The sequence below is a fragment of the Staurois parvus genome, unplaced genomic scaffold (assembly GCF_062004578.1).
Source record: "Staurois parvus isolate SC_StPar_1 unplaced genomic scaffold, SC_StPar_1.0 ptg000509l, whole genome shotgun sequence".
NCBI lineage: Eukaryota > Metazoa > Chordata > Amphibia > Anura > Ranidae > Staurois > Staurois parvus.
This window is the reverse complement of record NW_028318305.1, coordinates 246,171-268,229: the sequence shown is the minus strand read 5'-3', so window position 1 is coordinate 268,229 and position 22,059 is coordinate 246,171. Positions and strand designations below refer to the sequence as shown.

Sequence of the window (22,059 nt, the reverse complement as noted above, 5' to 3'; positions counted from 1 at the left end):
CAGATGCCAGAGATCGATCCGGAGACGATAACCTGATGTCCCAGGCCACCAAGGGCCAGTCCAGAGGAAAAGACCCGCCTAGGAGACCGTCTACGAGACCTGTCGTGCGGAGGACCCATGGACCCCAAGGTGGATGTGCCAGGCCAGGCCGGCCTCATCACAAGACCAGGATCGTCATCAGAAGTGTCCATCTAAAGACGCCGAGTCAAGTTGAGGACCAACCAGCATCACCGCTGCCATTTTATTATAAAAAAAAAAAAAAAAAATTTTTTTTTTGAATTTCATTCACTTCACCGGAGAAGACGAACAATCACTCTAGCCAAAGGTCCCACTCATGTTTTTCGATACAGACACCCATCTACACGTGCCTGTACCCCAAAAAAAAGGGGGATTTGTTGTGGACCTTTTGAATTATGTCTCAAAAACATGACTTTATCAAGACATAACATTATATGACAAGCAGCTCAGTATAGCCGGATGCTAAGAGTTAATTTTGTCTTGGTTGGACCCTCAAGGATTCTAGTTAAGAAATGCATAGAATGGGGGGAAGTGAGACTTTTCATAAGACAATAAGACTGTTTGGACTGTCAAAAAGTACTATTTGTATATTGAGGTTGAGAAGAATGCATATACAAGAAAGTCAAACAGATAGCCAGATAGGACTTCGACTTTCAAACATTTTAACAATAATGAGACGGGAACTCAACTGGTTGGAAGTTTACCCAAACCTTGTAGAGTGTGATAAACCAACAGACCTCTGAAACTATCACAATATACTATTGTCCACCAAGGGTGAAAGCATTAACAGTTGTTTACCATGATTCTAATACAAGAGCCAGGCAAACAGAGAGTTTTTCCCTACACATAGAAAATGTTGGTTCTAAAACAAAGAAGTGAAATTCAGGACATTTAAATCTAAAAATTGACTGTATATAATTACAAAGATATACTACAAAAACATATTATAAATAAGATGTTATAGATTTTACACACCACTAAATATTCAGCAATGGGAACTATATATCACTAACTTGAGTATTGAGATGATGGAAAGTAAGATGTATTATCAGGAAACAAACAGGATGGTATTTCCAGAAGGAATAACTGAATATACACCTATATTCCATGGTCCCTATTTAGAATATTATAGGTATGATCACTTATATCTGGAAAAAGACGTATATTTGATCCCTGAAATTACCTTAAGATTCCACCCGAGGTATGAGTCATCTCAAATACTCAAATTGTTCTATGATACATGACCGCCACCTGGCGGGCAGGTGAGAAATAGCTTATGTACACACATTTCTCAACTAGCCAATCAAGAAGCCTGGTGGGAAGGTATCTTAGAACAATGGATTAGTGGATATAAAAGCCCTTGTACCTTTAAGAAAGAAAAACCTCATCAAGAAAAAGCTCAAAAAGAAAAACTCATCAAAAGAAAAGACCTCATCAAAAGAAGACCCTGACATCTGAAGAAGATCTCTGCTGAATAACTACTCTTCCATCCTTTCAAACTTCCTAAAACTTTACTAAATTTCTAAACCTCTGTCCTTATAATTTCCTACATTCTCCCATACTAAATATCTATCACTTGCCCTATAATATCATTTCTAAAGGCGTTCCACTGCCAGCTAAATCCACGGGAGAGTTGCCTAGTCTGAATGCCGGGCGCGGTGAGATTGTTTATTTGATTTTGTATTACCTATTTTCTCTGTTGTGTGGAATCATAAAATTACCTTAGTGTATCACAACAATATTGGGTAGTTAGATATATGTAGAGAGATCCTGTTTTACTGTTAAAAATTGTTTGTTGCCATATTATAATTTTTTTTTCCATATTTCATAATTTATTGAATATTAATAATCAGAGTATAATATATCAAGGGCTAGCTTCTTGCAATCCTATGGCCACGGCTTGTGAGAATATCACCTTTGAGATACTCGAAATTATTAATTATTAATAAATTTAATTAATAATCAGATCATTTAAAAATTGTGATATTGATGTAATTAGTTAGAAACCTTATTATTATGTATTACATTGGTAGGGTATATTTTTGATTGTGTGTACCAATATTCATTTATCACCAGTCTTTTGCGTTTTGTGTTAATATATATATAATTTTTGTACATAAATAAATTTTTATATTTATCTATTATAAGGCAAATTTTGTGTGTATGGTACGAAATCATATTGGCTAAAAGAATTCAAGGTATAATAATAAGTGGTGATCAAATTATCAAGGTGTCCAAATTATTGGTTTACTAAATATTTGCCGTATTTTAACGGCTGGAGGCACTGTAATATTTCATCTAAGGGAAAGGGACACGCCCTTTATAAATAATATATATCCTTACATAAACCACCACACTTCTTCATGTGAGACCTTTAAAATATTGCACTTACAACCTCCTGTACAATGAGAATTTAATCCAGGGCCAGGCACCTTATTTTTGTATTTACAAGAGGTTTATCTAATAATTCAAATTAAATAGGAACTAGCTATAAATAGAAACCTCTCCATAACGGGTCTCCAAGAGGTCCATCACCTACAAGACACTGATAAAAAAAAAGGGGGGGGGGATGTCCTGAAGCTTTGTTAGTGTCCAATCATCTGAAGGCAATAGCCTGTAACCCAAGGTCTGTGAGTATCCAATTTGTCTATCCAGCCTGATTAAGGTAAAGAATATTTCCCTTACTTTACGATTAGGATATGTGGGTATCAGCAGGGGAGTTACCTTTCCAGCAGTGGAAGGTAACATTTAGCAGACAGTAGTCTTAAATCAGATAAATAGGCAAGGGTCAATGAAGACAATAACTTTGAAATGGAAGACTTTTTTTTGCAGACAGATGCAACCTTACACACCACATGCGACAGATACTCCTTTTTGAGAAGCAGTCACCTGTGGTGTGTAAGGCAGTATCTGTTTGTCCTTTGGTCTCTGAGCTTAAACTATTATTTTTCAAGTGGGCCTGCAGTTTTTTGCTTCTCAAACAGGCAGCACCCGCATACTGTATTTGCTTATTTGTCCAGCTTTTTTCCCTAAAATCCTTAATGGCATTCAAACTGTACCAGTGGAATAAAATTACTGTGGGGGCTATAAAAAAAATGCTGCAAGTTTTCATCAAATAAAGCAGAACTAAAGTCTCAATACTTTCCTGCCCTGAGTGTCGGTCTTCGGGCCACTTCATTGGCCGGCAGAGGATAGTGACACTTTTGTGCATGTATAGGAGGCCATCATCCCAGCACTCAGAGACTGGCCTGGCACTGTAAGCTGTGCTGCGTATACAGAGTTCAGTTTAGAGTACTGGAGGAGACGTGTGCAGGAAGGTAGGGGCATTTATTGCAGCAGAGACAGTCTGTGTGCTGCAGTCACAGCACAGCTGACTTCAGTTCCACTATAAATGGACTGATACAAGCGCGGATCACAGATATATATCAGTTATTTTAAAACTGGAGAGAAGTCTGTACTGAAAGAAGTAACTAGGTTTCTTCTTGAAACACTAGTTGCCTGGCTGTCATTCTGATCCAATGACTTTACTTTTTCAGAGATTCGGATGCAGAACAAACATGAATATCAGGAATTCTGCCTTCAGTCAGCTACATACTTGTTGGCAATTAGCAATAACATCCTCCGTATTTCTCGCTCTCGCAGGTTTCTTTGCTGTTTTTTAAAGGATAATTTCATGTTTAAAATAAATAAATGCACTTTTTTTCAGGTAAAGAAAATGTGCATTTACTTTATTTTTTCTTAGCAGCCTAGAAGGTATTACACTCATGATCATACCTCCGATACTGGAAAGCAGTTTCTTCAGTCCAGGAAGAATCAATGAACTATGAGGTTGCTCTCCTGTGTCCTTGCAGTTTGAGAACTAAAAGCCATCAGCTGCAAAAAATGTTGGTACTTGTAGTCCATTCATTCCTCTGTGAATGAATGACGTGGTCATGTGGGCAGAGCCTTGCACAGCCACACTCTTTTCACAGGGTACAGGGAGAAGATCCCCAGCCTGCTGTCACAGGGAGGGGCAGAGGGAAATCTGCAGGAGGCGTAACATGTTACATGTTCCACTTTAATGTAACATGTTCCCGAAGGTGAACTTATCCTTTAAGTGTTTTACAACAAGTCAACAGGGGACTTAACAGCAAGAAATACTTGAATGCATAAGCTCTTCCTGGAGTGTTCTCCTTTTTAACAGATGTGTAGTGGCCTGTGTTTTCACCTTTTATATATCCAGAATAGCTAGATGTATACTGTACTTCAGTTAAAACCTCTTTTGAGTTTTGGTTGGAGATGGGAAAGGTAAGACAATGTCAAATTTTAAATGCTACTGTATGTCCACATTGTGATTTCACTAACTTTCTGTTCTGTTTGATACTTACCACTTAGACAGGAAGGGAGGGAAAATTCTTCAAAGCCAAGTCCATATAGCAATTAAAAATTTCACAGAGGTTCTAACCCTTCCTTTCTTTACCACAAATGGCTACGAAATTTCTAATTGTCTACAATCTGATACTGATACTGGAAAAATCACTGTACCACTATTCCATTAAGGAAAGTTTATTAGCTCTTGCTGTGGCATATCATACTCAGTTGAGGAATGAGTGCAAATTTCCTGCTATTATTTTATATGAAATGTATGTGTTCCATAACCACATTTGGTATGATAGGACTTGGAATGGAGTTTACAGGACTATTTTTGTTTTGCAATGATTTTACACTATACGGCTGTAGTAAGTAATGCACTTGTGCATAAAAGAAGAATAACGAGCACAAAATCCACTTTTAATATGGAAAAAAAAATCAAATCGCATATTTATTCTTTTATTTAATATTTTAATGACAAACACTTGTTACACACAACAATTGGCAAGATTATGATGGGTTTTTATACATTTGGCTTAGCTGTTCAATTATTGAAACCAACTCAGGATTTCCTCCTAATAATTCAATTTGTCCATATGCCTCCTTTTCTAACTCTCTTAAAGTCTGTCTTGTGTATTCAAAGGAGCCTACCTTGTCTAGATAATGCACACAGTATTTCTTGATGTCTACGTTCTCTGTCCTCTGCCGCAGAATATTTTGTACCTGAGTACTTTCAGGCCTTGACCAAATTGCATGTATCGTAGGAAATGAAAACTTTCCCTCTGTCAAGTCTTCACAGAAACTCTTGTTCTCACTATACTCTTTAGAATTTAAATTTGCATAATCATCTCTAATTTGAAAGAAAAGTCCAAGAGTGTTTAGCAGAGGTTTCAGATCTTTTTTATAAGATGAAAACAACTGCATTAGACCTACAGCTAGCCCAAACAAACCTCCAGTTTTCTGCAAAACCATATTCTTGTATTCAATTTCAGTAGGACAAGTATAAGTATCTCTCCAGTATATATCTAATCCTTGTCCACGATGCAGTTCAAGCAACTGCTGGGTGAAAACATTGACAGCATCTGGATGATTAAGCGTTAAAACTTTCTCCAATCCTAAAAAATATACATAATTTGCAGAATTTATAACAGATGGAACACCATAAATGCTATGGGCAACAGGAAAACCTCTGCGAAGTTTGGAGTTGTCTTCAATGTCATCAATAAGTAGACTGGCATTGTGAAGCATTTCGGTCACTTCAATTATTACCTGTTATAGTAAAATAAAAAATATACAATCATACCGTATATTAAAAAATACAAAAATCTTCCTTTTTATGATAAACTGTAATCCAGCCACACTTTAAATGTCTCTCAAACCACGTTTATTGATTGATTTTCAAATGCAAGATAGTACATACATAGAAAGCAACCACTTGCATCCCAGATCCTTTATTCACTCATTTCCAAGTCTCAGAGCATTTTTCTTTTTTTGCTAAAGAGATGCACATATTTTCCATTTTATAAAATCTAGTTTTTGTAATTAACCCTAACATCTTTTTCAGGGGGAGATATGGCTTTATATCTAGCTTTGTATCTAGCTTTTGATTAGGAATAAAAAGTGAAAAAATGCTCCTGTCATGTCCCCAATATGTATTTTACATAAGTTGTAAAGCTAAAAAAAATCAACTAAAATATAACAAAGAAAAGGATGTCACATAATCCTTTTTTATTGCCATGTATCTGGTCCACTAAAAATGGAAGGAGATCCATCCTCTTCCGTTTAGGTGGACTGTACTCGAGGGTAGTCGGGTGTATATGGACATCGGAGTCAATTTACACCCGGATGTCCATACAGCAGAGTCGTCTCTGTCCGTGTCTGCTCTGCGGAAACAGTGGAGTGTACATGGGTCTGTCATCTACCTGCTCTGCTCCAATCAGCGGGGATCTGTGAGGGGACAGAATCTGCCTGTCTGAAAGGGGCCTACTAAGGACACTGTATTTCTGGTAGGATCAGGTAGGTTCTAAATTCAAATTTAGGTATATTTAACTTTAAGGCAAACATATTTGTAGCATTTACAGCAGGTAAAATAAGTACTAAACACATCAACATTTTTCTCAGTAAATATATTTCTGAAGGTGCTATTGACATGAAATGTCACCACATGTCGGTAACTTATGCAATCCATACAAAGAAACCAAAAACAAATAAGTTCAGAAATTAAGTTATACAATAAAATATAATCAGTGAGTGCTTTTAGATCTAGCAGCTATTGCACATAAAGGAAACCAAATAAAAACCTCATAAAACTAATATTTCATAAAAGTGCAGATCTAAAACATTATCTCAAATGAATAAAATACATATTGTGACAGTGCATAGTAAAGTGCTTGATACAGGAGTTGATGGTGACTTCAAACTTCAGTGGCGTACCAACAAGGTATAGTAAAAATACACACTCAAAGGAGCCATTATGCTGTGACGTCACGCTGCCAGTACCTAGGATAGGTCCGGAGGCCATCTAACACTTGTTTATGGTCAGTGTTTTACCACTTTGATTACTATTTTGTCTACAATTTTTTTAACCACGTGGAATATATAATAAATCATTCTTTGCAAATTACTACACTATGGCTACTTTTTGTTTGGCTCTTTGGCGAGCTAACATTCACTTGTAGAGCCCACCCCAGATGATATAGTAGCAGAGTTACATGTGGCACCATTCCAGAGGAGGGAGCTGTTCCATTACTGGCTGACAAGCGTCTATCCATCCATTAAGGAGGCCTCTGGCTTGATCCTATCTGCACCCACCAAGGGAGACATCTGTATAGCTTTATACCACCCAGAGGGAGGATAGTCCGTTAATACGGCACAACCCATCCTGAGAGGGGGACCTCTGGTTATATCATTTTACATGCGTATTTAAAGATACGCATCTGGTGAGTGCGTATTTTTACTATACCTTCTTGGCACACCACTAAAGTTTGAAGTCACCATCAACTCCTGTATAAAGCACTTTACCACGAACTGTCACAATATTTATTATTTTATTCATTTGAGATAATGTTTTAGCGCTGCACTTTTATGAGATATTAGAAATTAAGTTATGTATAATAAAATGGAATGACACAGAGAAAAAGTATTGAACAAATGAGGACAGGAAGGTGCAAAAAGACATGGAAAGCTGAGACACCAGCTGAAATCTATCAGTAATTAGAAAGCAATCGTGCCCCTTGACAGAGCAAATTATTATCAGTTGGTTCAGTCCCAAATGATGGCCTATAAAAAGGTGTCTCATTACCAAGGCGCGCCACAAGAAACATCTCATGATGGGTAAAAGCAAAGAGCTCTCTCAGGACGTTCACAACCTTATTGTTGCAAAACATACTGATGGCATTGGTTACAGAAGGATTTCTAAACTTCTGAATGTTCCAGTGGGCACTGTTGGCGACATAGTCCGGAAGTGGAAAGAACATAATTTCACCATAAACCGGCAATGACCAAGTGTACCTTGCAAGATTTCTGACAAGGGATTGAAAATAATTATCAGAAGAGTTGTCCAAAAGCCAAGGACCACTTTATGGTAGCTTCAGAAAGACCTGGAATTAGCTGGTACAATTGTTTCAAAGCAAATAAGTAATGCACTCAACTGCCATGGCCTGTATGCACGCTTACCACGTAAGACTCCATGGCTGAAAAAAAAGCATGTTGAAGCTACTTTAGTGTGCTGGTAAACATTTAGACAAGCCACTGAAAAGCTAAGAGAATATAGTCTGGTCAGTTGAGACTAAAATTTAACTCTTTGGATGCCATAATACACACCATGTTTGGCGGTCAAATGGCACTACACATCACCCACTACACATACCAACAGTGAAGTTTGGAGGTGGGAACATCATGGTGTGGGGCTTTTTTTCAGCATACGGTACTGACAAACCTCATGTCACTGAAGGAATGATGAATGGAAAAATATACCAAGACATTCTTGTTAAAAATATGCTGCTATATATCAGCAAGATGAAGATGAAATGAGGATGGACATTTCAGCAAGACAATGATCCCAAACACAAAGCCAAGGAAACTCTCAACTGGTTTCAAAGAAAGAAAATAAAGCTGCTAGAATGGCCCAGCCATTCACCTTACTTAAATCCAATAGAAAATCTATGGAAATAACTAAAGATCAGAGTTCATAGAAAAGGCTCAGGGAACCTTCAATATTCGAAGACTATTTGTGTGGTAGAATAGGCCAAAATCACAGCTGAGCAATGCATGCAACTAGTTTCTCCATACAGGAAGTGTCTTGAAGCTGTCATTACCAACAAAGGATTTTGTACAAAGTATTAAATACATTTTGGTTAGCATGTTCAATACTTTTTCCCTGTGTCATTCCATTTTATTACACATAACTTAATCTCTGAACTTATTTGTTTTGGTTTCTTTGTATGTATGGATTGCATGGGTTGTTAAGGATATGTGGTGACAATTTCATGTCAATAGCACCTTTAGAAATATATTTACTGAGAAAAATGGTGACGTGTTCAATATTTATTTTACCCACTATATACATTCATAAACAGATGGTGGCACAAGCTAATAGTACTTTAACAATTACCAACAGAAATGCATGGGGTTTCCTATGAGTTTCTGATATAATTTGTTGGATTACAACAAAAGTCTTATGTACTAAATTATGGTTTGCGCAATCATCAGTTTTTCAATGCATACAGTATATCAGTGATTATGAGCAGAAGTGGAACGACCTACAGTGATAACTATCTTTGTAAATCAACTGTTACTGTTGTAGTGTTTACTGATGGCATCAAAGCTGAACTCCAAGTAAATAGCTAAATACACAGATACATCATAGGGGCTGTACATGCCTGCCAAAAGGATTTGTATTTCTGTCCATTCACATTTTTTAGATTTACACAGCCATCTCATACAGCATATCCAGTAGGTGAACACACACAGTGAAAGAAAGAATGGTATTCTCTGTGTATTCTTAATCTCCAGGATGGACAGTCAAAAACTGCCAACAGGCTGAGTAGATCACCCCTCTGTTGACTCTGCTCTCCTAACCTATCAGCATGTTTCTAGTAAACACATTTAAATCCAGCACACCTGCCTGACTCCCAGTCTTGTATTTTCCTTGTCATATCTGAGTGCTGCTGTATAGGGGATTGCAAGACATCAATGCCAAGTCAGATTCAGCTGCTTACTTCAATTGTATTTAAAAAAAAACATATGCATAATAAATATTTAAATGGATATAGAGCTGAATTATTTGTGTCTCTTATCTGGAGTTTAGCTTTAAGTACAGTACTGAATGCATTCACCTTTAAAAAGACAAGTGGCAACTCGCACAATAACAGATGAAACTGCGTTTATCATCAAGAACACCCATCGGCTTTAAAACTCAATCAAGTCCTGGAGACTGCAGCACTGCTACAGGCCTGGTCAACTTAGGTGACCAGCTACAAAGAAGCACAGACTGTCCGTGAAACACAGTGCCAACAGGAAAAGGTGTCACGTGCCAAAGGAATGTGCAGGGGGTATGGCTACATGGTTCAGAGCCACCAGGCTCCTTATTTAAGCCTTCATTTCTTGGTCCTGCGCTAATCAGACCATCTCTGCTTCCTAGTAACTTGTTACCTCACTTGACCCTCACTGGGACTGAACTGATGTGTTCTCTCTACAATACTACACTTAGTCTGGCGCTCTCTGGTGTTCCCTTATAATATATAGAGATTTCTTCTGTCTCTGAGGAGCCACAGCTAGTATATATAAGGGGATTTAACCCTTGATGGACTCTTGTATGTTGGACTCTATGTTTCTTGTGCATTCTCTTCAACACTTACCACTTAATTTACTTGTGCACAATTTGTTTGCTTTCTCATTTTTGACAAAGAATGTAGGATTTGCACTTCCCTTCCAGGAGCCTTTTTTTGTCTTCTTTTGGAAACAAGAGAGGTGTTTTACCAGCTGTGTGCAAACGTCTTTCATTGCTGTTTCACCCACATAAATGAAAATTCACCCAAACCTTTACATATAAAGGTTTTTAAGCACCTCAATTGCTTTCCAGACCTTTCTGCTGTGCTCCTCTTATTCAAAAATGAACCTCCTAAATTATATTTATTATCCCTAGCATAGATACTTATTAGTGCACAGGAAATATCGGTGTTAAAAAAAAATATTTAAAACCACTTTGTCTTTGTGCTGCTCAGTATGTGTAAAAACAGCTCCATGGCTCAGCACATAATGGTCAATAGCTGCACAGTGATGTTGAAACACATTTTAAAGCTTTGTTTTAACCTTTTCATTGCCCAAAAAATCAATACAGAGAATTTAGTTGCTATATTTTTTGTTGGTCACAAAGGCACTGCAGTACATATATGATGTATGGTATGGTGTCAGTTTCACATTTGCTGCATTTATTACAAAATATGTCCCTTTTTGACCATCATTAATAATAGTATTGTAAGCATGCATATGGGTAAATGTTTTCCTGAATAAATAAATACATTAAATTAGAGATTTTTCTTGTTTCTAGAAAGATCTACTGTACTCAGTGCTAACAAAGGAGAAAACAAGCAATGTGCTTTAAATATAATCTGAAATGTATTGGTCCTAGAACCCCATTTTTGTTACATTCTTTAAGATTCTACCTTTTTCCAAACCAATAATACCTCGAGTTACATTGCTCAGGAATATGACAAAGACACCGCAATGAACATATCTCATGAAAAAACTAGGGATGCAACAACACTGTTTTTTTTTTATCAGTAAGTACAAGTACCGATACTTTCGGTCATGTACTCTCCAATTTCGATTACCAATACCGTGGGGTGCAACCTGTGTCGATACAAAATGTATGGACGCAAACTGCACCACAAACATTAGCATGCGATTTGAACAGGAATGAGATTCCTGTCCAAATCACATGCGGTTTCCTCACTGCTCCTGTGTCAACCCAAGTTGTCAGTTCACACAGGAGTGGTGCAGGGAGGTTTCACACAGCAGAGAGTGGGGATCTATACTATGGTGGCAGTTGCTTCATATTCTCAGTGGTAGGAGAGGAGAGAAAACTTTCTCTTCTCTCCTTTCAGCGAATACAGTTCGGGTTAGAGCACCGTGACATGGACTCAGATGCTGTCTAGTCCGAACTGTCACCTCCTACTGCTGAGAATATTGAGCAACTTCCTCCACAGTATATATTCCCGCATGCCCACTCTCTGCTCAGCCTGGGATCCATGCAGGGAGGTTTACCACGTTGCTCCTGTGTGAACTCGGGCTATGACAAGCCTGGGTTCACACAGGAGCAGTGGGGAAACCACATGTGATTTGGACAGGAATCTAATTCCTTTTCAAATCACATGCTAATCAATTTTTTTAAACAAACTAATAATTTTCAGTTTTTGCACTTACAATAAAAAATGCAAAAGAAGAACCTGGATACCCAGCGCTCACAGGGCTGGACTATCCAGAACAATACAGTGCAAAAAATAGCACAACATAACCAAAAAACAAAAAAAAATAAAAAGGAAAAAATAAAAAAAACAAAAGGTGTGCGTATGTGGCTCTCGTTACAGCAATCGTATTTTGGCATGGTTGAGTGCCCAATATAGGTCCCCCCTCACTTACAAGAACAATAAGTAATACATGGTCAATAATCCACCAAACTCATAATTTCAGCCGAGTGCCGGGGTGGGGGGTGGTTTATACCATGGTAGTATCTGCTAACCATTTTGCCCAGACTTTATCAGGACAAGGGGGCACGCTTTACATCTGGAGGATAAGAAATTTAATCTCCAAACACGGTTTCTTCACAGTGAGAGCTGTGAAAATGTGGAATAGACTCCCTCAAGAGTTGGTTCTAGCCAGCTCAGTGGATTGCTTTAAAAAAGTTCTAGATTCTTTCTTAGATACACAGAATATAACTGAATACTAACATTTATAGGTAACGTTGATCCAGGGAATATCCAATTGCCTCTCGGGGGATCAGGAAGGAATTTTTTTTCCCTGGAGGAGCAAATTGGATCATGCTTTGCTGGGTTTTTTTTTGCCTTCCTCTGGATCAACTGTGGGTATAGGATTATAACTTTTTTTTTTTAATGGTTGAACTGGATGGACTTTTGTCTTTTTTCAGCCAGACTAACTATGTAACCTCTATTTATATAAGTTGCTTTGTAAAGCAGGAGTTGAGAGTCTACTAAATGTTTCCAGTACACGATTGTGGGCCTCTGGTTTTTTCAAGTGCAGAGTGAGCACCTTTTTGGCATAAAATATCAGCAGACCGAATAGTGTCTTCCCAGCAATAGTGCTGAAAAGACCTTCCACCAGGCCCAGAAGACATTCTAGGAGAGGGAGCAAACAGGATCTGTGCCATTGTACAGATAACACCCACAAGCAAGTGTAGACAACACCAAAAGATATGAATATAGTCACCCACATCCTGAACGCAACGCCAACAGGTCGGAGGAATTGAGGGGTTAAGCCGATGGTTCCTCTGGGGAGTATAATAAGCTCTATGCAGAATCTTAAATTGTATTAACCTGTTCCTAAGGTAGATCAACTGCCTAAAGGGCATAACCCACATATATCTTTCCAATCCTCATCATCCAAATCTGGAATATCCAATAATCACTTCTGACGAAGAGTGAACAAGTCAGGCAAAACCAGAATAAGAAGATGATTATATAGTGTAGAAAAGGGGACCTGTAATACTTTCCCATTATCCACTATATGAGATATGGATTTAATTTTGTGTTTTGCCCAGGCCTGTGGGTTGGGCAGAGCATAAAAATCTCCAATATAATCCAAAAAACAGTGCTCAGATCTTCATGCTGCACAGGTCACTTGTTGAGGTGCAACCCTCTAAAGACAGGGGAATCTTAATGCTAGCAAAAAAGAATGAAAGAGGGCGCACTCTCCTTGTGCATTACCGTGATAAAAGGAAATTCATTGTAATAAAACAAATGGATGCTCACAAACCAATAGGTGATAAGAACAAAGACAGAGTCACAGATAAAGGTTCCAGACAGCAGGAATCTTATAGTGGAAAGTGCTGACACATTTCAGGAGTCGAGCTCCCTTCCTCAGAGCTGCCTCATAGCATAAAAATGTTGCAAAGTAGGGTTGTTCCAGAGTGGTACATGGAAGAACAATTCTGTGGACTTGTGAGACTCAAGACGTATGCCGGCATTCCAAGCCTTAAGTGTCGTGAGCATGGAGGGAGCAAGGGGGTGCAGGGCCTCAAAACTAAAGAAAGGTAATAACTGCAGAGCCTCAAGGGAGCCCAGTATGGCTGCCTCCAGCATTATACAAGAATTGGCAACCACAGGTTGAAGCCACCAGTGAGGCGTCACCAACTGTGAGGCCAGGAAATATTTGGAACTATCAGGAAATACCAATTCCCCTTGTAGTCGTGGCCTCATAAGTGTGGTCTGTTTATAGCGTGAGGTCTGAGTGCCCCATATGAAGGTGGAAAAAATTAGGTTTAATTGGGTAAAAAGGACTTAGGGATCCATTGTGGGGAGTGATTAAAAAAGTAGAGCTTGTTAATGCGATCTGGTGCGGGTGTCAATGTTAAATTAATGACACCCCGAAACAGATTGCAAAATGCGATGTGCTGTTGCCGAGAAGGGGAAGTAGGTAGTCCCGCTGGAGAAACACCAGTGACTCCGGATGACTAGGAAAAATTGAAGAGGCACATCCCAGCAGATTAACGACCATCCAAGTCGTGACAGCATCCGTGGTGTTGAAGAAACGGACAGAGGTGCCGTCAATCACCCATGGCTTGCTAGATAACAGAAGACTGCATTTGACTCCCCGTTCTTGGAGGCGCTTGCAAACCTCTGTGAAGGTGAGTCGCTTCGTTTGCACCTCCGGGGAGTAATCCGGAAAAATGGAGACCTTGATTTTTCATGGTGGAGATCCGGTTTATTCCTGGTGGCCGCCAGAATCATGTCTCGATAGTTAAGAAAATGAAGGAGAAAAGGGTGCGGAGGAGCACCATGCATAGGTGGGGTAGGAGGGACTCGATGCGCTTGTTCCACCACAAACCTAGGCAGAGATTTTGCAGGCTCAATATTGTGGTGAGGAAATGTTCTGCGAACTCTGCAGGATTTGCGCCCTCCGTCCGCTCCGGAAGCCCCAGGATTCTGAGATTATTGCGGCGTAAGCGTTTTTCCTGTAGAGCTTTAACTTCTCGTTGGAGAGCATGTAGTTCAGTGGTGTCTGAACAGACCACATCCTCCACCTGGGATATCCAGACTTCAGCTTCGGATAGGTGGGAGCAGAATTTATCAATATTACTTTGAATAAGGCTGATGTCTGTAGACACGTAATCTATTTTTGCGGTGAGAAGCTCTTTGCACGTTGTGATGGCCGTCAGGAGATCAGCAGAGGAAGGTTCCCCCGTGCCGGCATCAGATGGAGCGGTTTGCGTGCTGGCCAACATGGTGGAGGCAGGAGATCTCGTGGGCAAGATGGCCGTCGCGGCCAGCTTACACAGAGTGCTTGAAGGTGCGAGGGCTGTGCGAGGCTTGGTGTGCAACATAGGAAGGGCCAGCTTTGATGTAAGGGATCACCGGGTGTAGTAGTCGTAGTCCCGTGAGGAAAGATGAATATAGGCGTTGGTAGGATAAAGGGTAATGCACAGCTCTAGGACCGTGTGAATGCCCTGGTTCACATCCGGCCATGACCCCTCGCATGCTAATCTTTGCAGTGCAATTTGTATTGACGCAAATCGCAAAGTATTGGTTTCTGGCATTGGGAGCATTTTCACAAGTACGAGTGCTCATGAAAATACTTGGTATCGGTATATTACTAAAAAAAACCTTAAGTTGAATGCAGAACAGCACAATAGAAAAGAGGATGCGATGTCCACTCGTGAATGTGTTTATAGATACACAGTCCCCCAAGTGCTGCATTTATTTTCATTATACCATACAGTCATGGCCAATCTGTCACAATAAAGTTTGTATGTAGGTAGGACCTCCCCAACTTGTACTTGGAAAATTATTTAAATACACAGAAAAAGAAGGTAAGAAAAAAAAAAAAAGGAAAAAAAAAAGGAAAAAAAAAAAAAAGGGCAGGGGGAACCTAAAGGGGAAAGGGAGATGTCAAACCAAGAGCAAGGCAGAGTGGGATCATCAGCTCCCCTCCCCAAATTCAAGATACATGTACTTGAGGGACACAGCCGATTATCTTCAGGAGAGTTCAAAACGATGTGCAGTGAAACCACGTCTTATGGAAACTCTTGTACAGACCTCTCAGAGAGCTTGTCAGATTTTCCATTTGTGTGATGTCTTATGGAACCGTTGCCTCAATGATGGTTGGGTTGTTTAATTCAATAAGGCAGGGACACAAGACTGGGTTGCATTCACTAAATGTCTCACTGATTTCTTATAGACTTGCAATATTCTGATGCAGAATTAAAAATGTGGGTGGAGAGGACGTGTCCGGCCGGTTCCGTGGATGGCTGTGTTCTAGAAGCTCTCCACAGCACATCAGCTATTACACCGGCCACATACCAACTTTGGGGTCACAAATATATCCCAACGGATCAGGTACTCACCCTTCCTTGATCTGATATCATGCATCGCCGTCGGAGATCACCCGGGAAGCCGCAGAAGCTCACAGACTTCTATGCGGCCCAGGAACACAGGACACAAGATGGCGCCGATGGCCTGCACAGCATCCCATCCACCCTGCCTGACGAGCAGCAGGGATATACACCAGATCCCAGGCTCTCTGCACTGCTATATGACGGCGATCCGGGTGAGTCATCTCACCCACAGACCGCAGCCCACCCAAATCCAGGTCCAGAATGGAGGAATCTCCCCAGGCAATCACACAGGCCTCTCCTCTCCCTCACATGTCAGTATCACAGTCACAGTCAGCCATAGAGTCATTCCCACCTTCTGACCAACCTGTTTTAGAGTTAACAATGAAGAATATGCTTCTCTCACTGCGACAGACTCTCTACGCTGATTTATCAGCTGCACTAATCCCGCTCACCAATACTGTACGCAAACAAGACCAACGCATGTTGAAAATAAAATGAGCAAAATGTTTATGGCCCATTACGTCATGATAGACGCTAATTCAGATCATAACGCTGAAATACAACAACTTCACCTCAAAATAATAGATCTGGAAGACCGATCCAGAAGAAATAACATACAACTTTGCGGCATTCTGGAATCGGTCACTCCTGATGCCCGCTACTGATGCTGTCAGCTACCTACAACAACTGATAAAAACACCTCATTCCTTCACTCACGGACATAGAAACAGTTATAGACAGAGTGCAAAGAATTCCAAAACCAACATTCCTGCATGCATTGGTGCGCATACACTTCTATCATATCAAAGAAAAAATCATGACTGCGGCGAGAAATCTGACAGCACTCCCTGCATCCCAAGCAGGCATCAAACTCTATGCTGACCTATCTAAAGCGACGCTGACAAACAGAAAAAAGCTGATCTCTATTACTAAGGCCCTGCATAACCACAACATTGGTTACCAATGGGGATTCCCCACTAAGCTCACAATCAAACGACAAGGGAAAACCATTACAATTTGAAGCCTGGAATCTGATTTTGACCTACTCAAAGAATGGAACATTCTACCTGCAGATGACCACCCTTGCCTCTTCATCCATCCACACCACATGGAGCACGACTGGTCTTGATCACGCATTTACCCATCATCAGCCATCCTATATAATACCCCTATACCACTCTTAGCTGGAATGCTCAAGCCCCTTCCAACGAACAATTCACCCAATCCAAATGTACCACCATGGCTTGATTGCACTGCCATGGTTGTTCAAATGTCTCCAAATGTCAGTAGCCGTTTATGCTACTTATTTTTCTTGTATTGTTAACAAGATTTTTTACACTTGTTATGTCTTTGTATACTCAGTTTACTATACTAGTCTCACGAGCTCCACTATCAATTTCGAATGCCTGGGCGACGTCTACCACAACAACCCTCCATACGAGCCCCTCTCTGCTCCTCCAAAATCTGCCCATATTTACTATCACCTGGGACAAATATCTTAAACAGGAAAATCTTTCCTACCATGACCAACACAGTATCCACAGTCACATTGAATATAGATAATCCGACTCACCAAATACGCACCAACATCTATCCCTATGACACTTAAACTCACCTCTCTCAATGTTCGAGGCCTCAACTCGCCTTACAAAAGATCTTCTCTAATCAAGGAAACTCAATCACTCCAAATGGACATCATCTTCGTCCAAGACACTCACTTTGCCTTATCCAAGACGCCTACATTCAACCTGAAGTGATTTCCTCACTTATTCCTTGCATCTAACTCCAAACAGAAAAACGGAATTATGACGGCCATAAAGGACACCCTAAACTTTCAACTAATCTCCGAAATTCCAGATCCATAAGGTCGCTACCACATTGTAATTTGCAAAATAGATGGGAATACATACACACTAGTCAATCTATATGCCCCAAACAGTAACCAAATCCACTTTATCCGGAAACTCCTCGCCCTGATCAAGACTCACAAGACCGGACGATTGCTTCTAGGGGAAGACACAGTTGGTAATGGTCAGCTGGACTCCTCATCTCACAAAAGACCTCCCAAACATCTCTAAACCACCTGCTCCACACCAACAACCTTTATGACATATGGAGATGTCAACATGGAGAAGAGCGGGATTACACCTATTACTGTCCATCCCAACTCTCATACTCTAGGATTGACTTTTTTCCTTAGAGATAAATGGACCCTACAGCATATTACGGACTCACAAATTGGCACAATTACTTAGTCTGATCACGCACCGATTAGTATTACCATTGGAAAATCAGATACATTTTCTCTTCTCCATATCTGGAGACTAAACTCAGACATACTAAAAGATCCTAAACACCGTAAAACCATTATGGAACCCCACTCACTCTTGTTCGAAACAAATGACATTTCAATAAACATCCTATGCACTACCTACAAAGCCTACATGAGAGGGGTTCTTCTAAAACTAAATTCTCAGATTTCCAGACAAAGAAGAAACCAAATTGAAGAGGTCTTTAGCCAATATTAAACAAAAGGAAGAGCAGAACAAACATAATCCTACTCCCAAAAATTCAACAGCCGCCTAGCAGACCGCAACAAACTACGATCACTACTTTTATATAAATATGATCTTAATGTGCAGAAGCTGAAAGCAAAATACTACTCCATGGGGAATAAAGCGGGGTCCCTTCTAGCTAAATCGGTCAAACAGAGACTTAAAAAAAAAGATAAAAATGGTACACCACCCGATCTCTAAATCCCCAGTAATAAACCCAGAAGACATAACGAACGCCTTTGCCCAATTTTGCCAATCCTTGTATAATCTTAAAAAAGATAACGAGACTCCCCAGCCATCCCCTACCCTCATACAAAAATTTTTAAACTCCATTAAACTCCCTGCCCTTTCTCCATCACAAATCCAATCTATACCTGAACCAATCTCCATTATAGAAATTGAAAAGACAATCAAAACCCTTCCACTCAACAAATCCCCTGGGGGAGATGGCTACACTAACGAATACTATAAACAATTTGCTACCAATATATCTCCTTACTTAACCAAACTCTTTAACTCTGCTGCATCCTCGGGCTCATTTCCCAAAGAGATGCTACAACTATTATCACAACAATCCCGAAACCAGGCAAAGACCCCCAACAGGTACAAAATTATAGACCTACAGTGGGGCAAAAAAGTATTTAGTCAGCAACCAATTGTGCAAGTTCTCCCACTTAAAAAGATGAGAGAGGCCTGTAATTGGCATCATAGGTAGACCTCAACTATGAGAGACAAAATGAGAAAAAAAAATCCAGACAATCACATTGGCTGATTTGGAAAGAATTTATTTGCAAATTATGGTGGAAAATACGTATTTGGTCACCTACAAACCAGCAAGATTTCTGGCTCTCACAGACCTGTACCTTCTTCTTTAAGAGGCTCCTCTGTCCTGCACTCATTACCTTTATCAATGGCACCTGTTTGAATTTGTTATCAGTATAAAAGACACCTGTCCACAACCTCAAACATTCACACTCCAAACTCCACTATGGTGAAGATCAAAGAGCTGTCGAAGGACACCAGAAACAAAACTGTAGGCCTGCACCAGGCTGGGAAGACTGAATCTGCAATAGGCAAGCAGCTTGGTGTGAACAAATCAACTGTGGGAGCAATAATTAGAAAATGGAAGACATACAAGACCACTGATAATCTCCCTGGGGCTCCACGCAAGATCTCACCCCGTGGGGTCAAAATGATCACAAGAACGGTGAGCAAAAATCCCAGGACCACACGTGGGGACCTAGTGAATGACCTGCAGAGAGCTGGGACCAACGTAACAAAGGCTACCATCAGTAACACACTACGCCGCCAGGGACTCAGATCCTGCTGTGCCAGACGTGTCCCCCTGCTTAAGCCAGTACATGTCCGGGCCCGTCTGAAGTTTGCTAGAGAGCATTTGGATGATCCAGAAGAGGATTGGGAGAATGTCATACAATCAGATGAAATCAAAATAGAACGGTTTGGTAGAAACACAACTCGTCATGTTTGGAGGAGAGAGAATGCTGAGTTGCATCCAAAGAACACCATACCTACTGTGAAGCATGGGTGTGGCAACATCATGCTTTGGAGCTGTTTCTCCGCAAAGGGACCAGGATGACTGATCCATGTACAGGACAGAATGAATGGGGCCATGTATCGTGAGATTTTGAGTGCAAACCTCCTTCCATCAGCAAGGGCATTGAAGATGAAACGTGGCTGGGTCTTCCAACATGACAATGTTCCCAAATATACCACCCGAGCAACGAAGGAGTGGCTTCGTAAGAAGCATTTCAAGGTCCTGGAGTGGCCTAGCCAGTCTCCAGATCTCAACCCCATAGAAAACCTTTGGAGGGAGTTGAAAGTCCGTGTTGCCCAGCGACAGCCCCAAAACATCACTGCTCTAGAGGAGATCTGCATGGAGGAATGGGCCAACATACCAGCAACAGTATGTGCCAACCTTGTGAAGACTTCCAGGAAATGTCTGACCTCTGTCATTGCCAACAAAGGATATATAACAAAGTATTGAGATGAACTTTTGATATTGACCAAATACTTATTTTCCACCATAATTTTGCAAATAAATTCTTTCCAAATCAGCCAATGTGATTGTCTGGATTTTTTTTCTCATTTTGTCTCTCACAGTTGAGGTCTACCTATGATGCCAATTACAGGCCTCTCTTGCACAATTGGTGGCTGACTAAATACTTTTTTGCCCCACTGTATATCCCTCATAAACACGGATGTTAAATTATTCACTAACACATAAGCCTGTAGACTGCTACCTCCCTACCTTGATACACCCAAATCAAGTTGGATTTATACCAGGGCGACAAGCACCAGACGCCACTAGGAGACTTCTCTCACTCCTCCACAACTTAGAATTACACAAAACACCTTCTCTGCTGCTCTCACTTGATGCAGAGAAGGCGTTTGACTGCATTCATTGGGGATTCATGCAAGCAGTACTGCAAAAATTTGGTATCACAGGCTGGTTTAAAATGGAAATTATGTCATTGTACTCCTCCCCATCAGCTAGAGTTCTCAAAGATGGAGTCCTGTCTACCTCATTTGACATCACCAATGGCACCAGACAAGGTTGCCCATTATCCCCTATTGTATTTACACTACTCATAGAACCCCTTGCCTCTACACTAAGAGAAGAATCATTCTTTTCGTGCATCCGGTACCATGATACTGAACATAAAATTAGTCTGTTCGCGGATGATATTGTTTAAATGGTTACCAAACCATTCCCAATCATTTCCAGCTATATATAATATACTCAAACTGTACGCAGAGGTCTTCTACTATAAGCTAAATTAGAATAAATCTGTGATCCTAAACCTATATACACCACCAGTTACTTGTCAGTTCCTTATCAAAACATTCCCATTCATTTGGACTAACCTTTCAATACCATATCTAGGAATTAACTCCCTCAACCACCCAACTCTTTGAACTAAACCATAAAAAGTTTCTCTTCACTCTCCCCGAAGAACTTAATTCTCTTCGAACCTTCGGCCTATCTAAAATGGGTCGGACTGCAGCCCTAAAATTACTCTACATATTTTGGACCCTACCTATTCCTGTACCCAACTCGTTTTTCCATACTGTACAGAAACATTTCTCACAGTTTATTTGGGAAGACCAGCAGTTTTGAAGAGCTGGACATGACCAGAAGATATGCACATATCACCTCGGTCAGCACCATCCCAACAGAGCTCTGAGAAGGAAGGGAACAATGGTGCAGGACCAAAAGGGTCTGATATCACCTTGAAAAATGTTTATAGCCTGATACCCATTACTGATGGAGGACTCGTTGGAGAGGGTCAGAATCTGAGTGCCTTCTGCATGGGTCAGCGGGGTTTGTAAATCTATTTCCCATTTATGCAGAAGACCCAATGGCATCTGTGATGTTTCACTGAGTAACATTTTGAAGGTAAAAAACAAAGCATGTCGAGTGGGGCCTTCTAGTAGACATTAACACTCAAAAGGTGTCAATGGAAATGTAAATAGTGTAGATTCTGCTAAACATTTTAAGAAGTGGGACAGCAGTAGGATATGAAAAGGCTCCAATGCATTGAACTG

The 22,059-nt window shown here is 40.3% G+C and overlaps 1 protein-coding gene across 7 annotated transcripts in view; it reads right to left on the bottom strand.

Annotated features, from left to right (window-relative positions):
* Positions 1–4,814: 4,814 nt before the first annotated feature.
* The window catches only part of GGPS1 (geranylgeranyl diphosphate synthase 1), a 227,267-nt gene continuing 210,022 nt past the window's right edge, over positions 4,815–22,059 (bottom strand). For all 7 annotated transcript variants that reach the window (XM_089690003.1, XM_089690007.1, XM_089690004.1 and 4 more), the window contains one exon: positions 4,815–5,637. In XM_089690003.1, the coding sequence (XP_089546129.1) occupies positions 4,879–5,637 (759 nt within the window). In that variant the 3' untranslated portion in view covers positions 4,815–4,878. The remainder of the gene's footprint in view (positions 5,638–22,059) is intronic.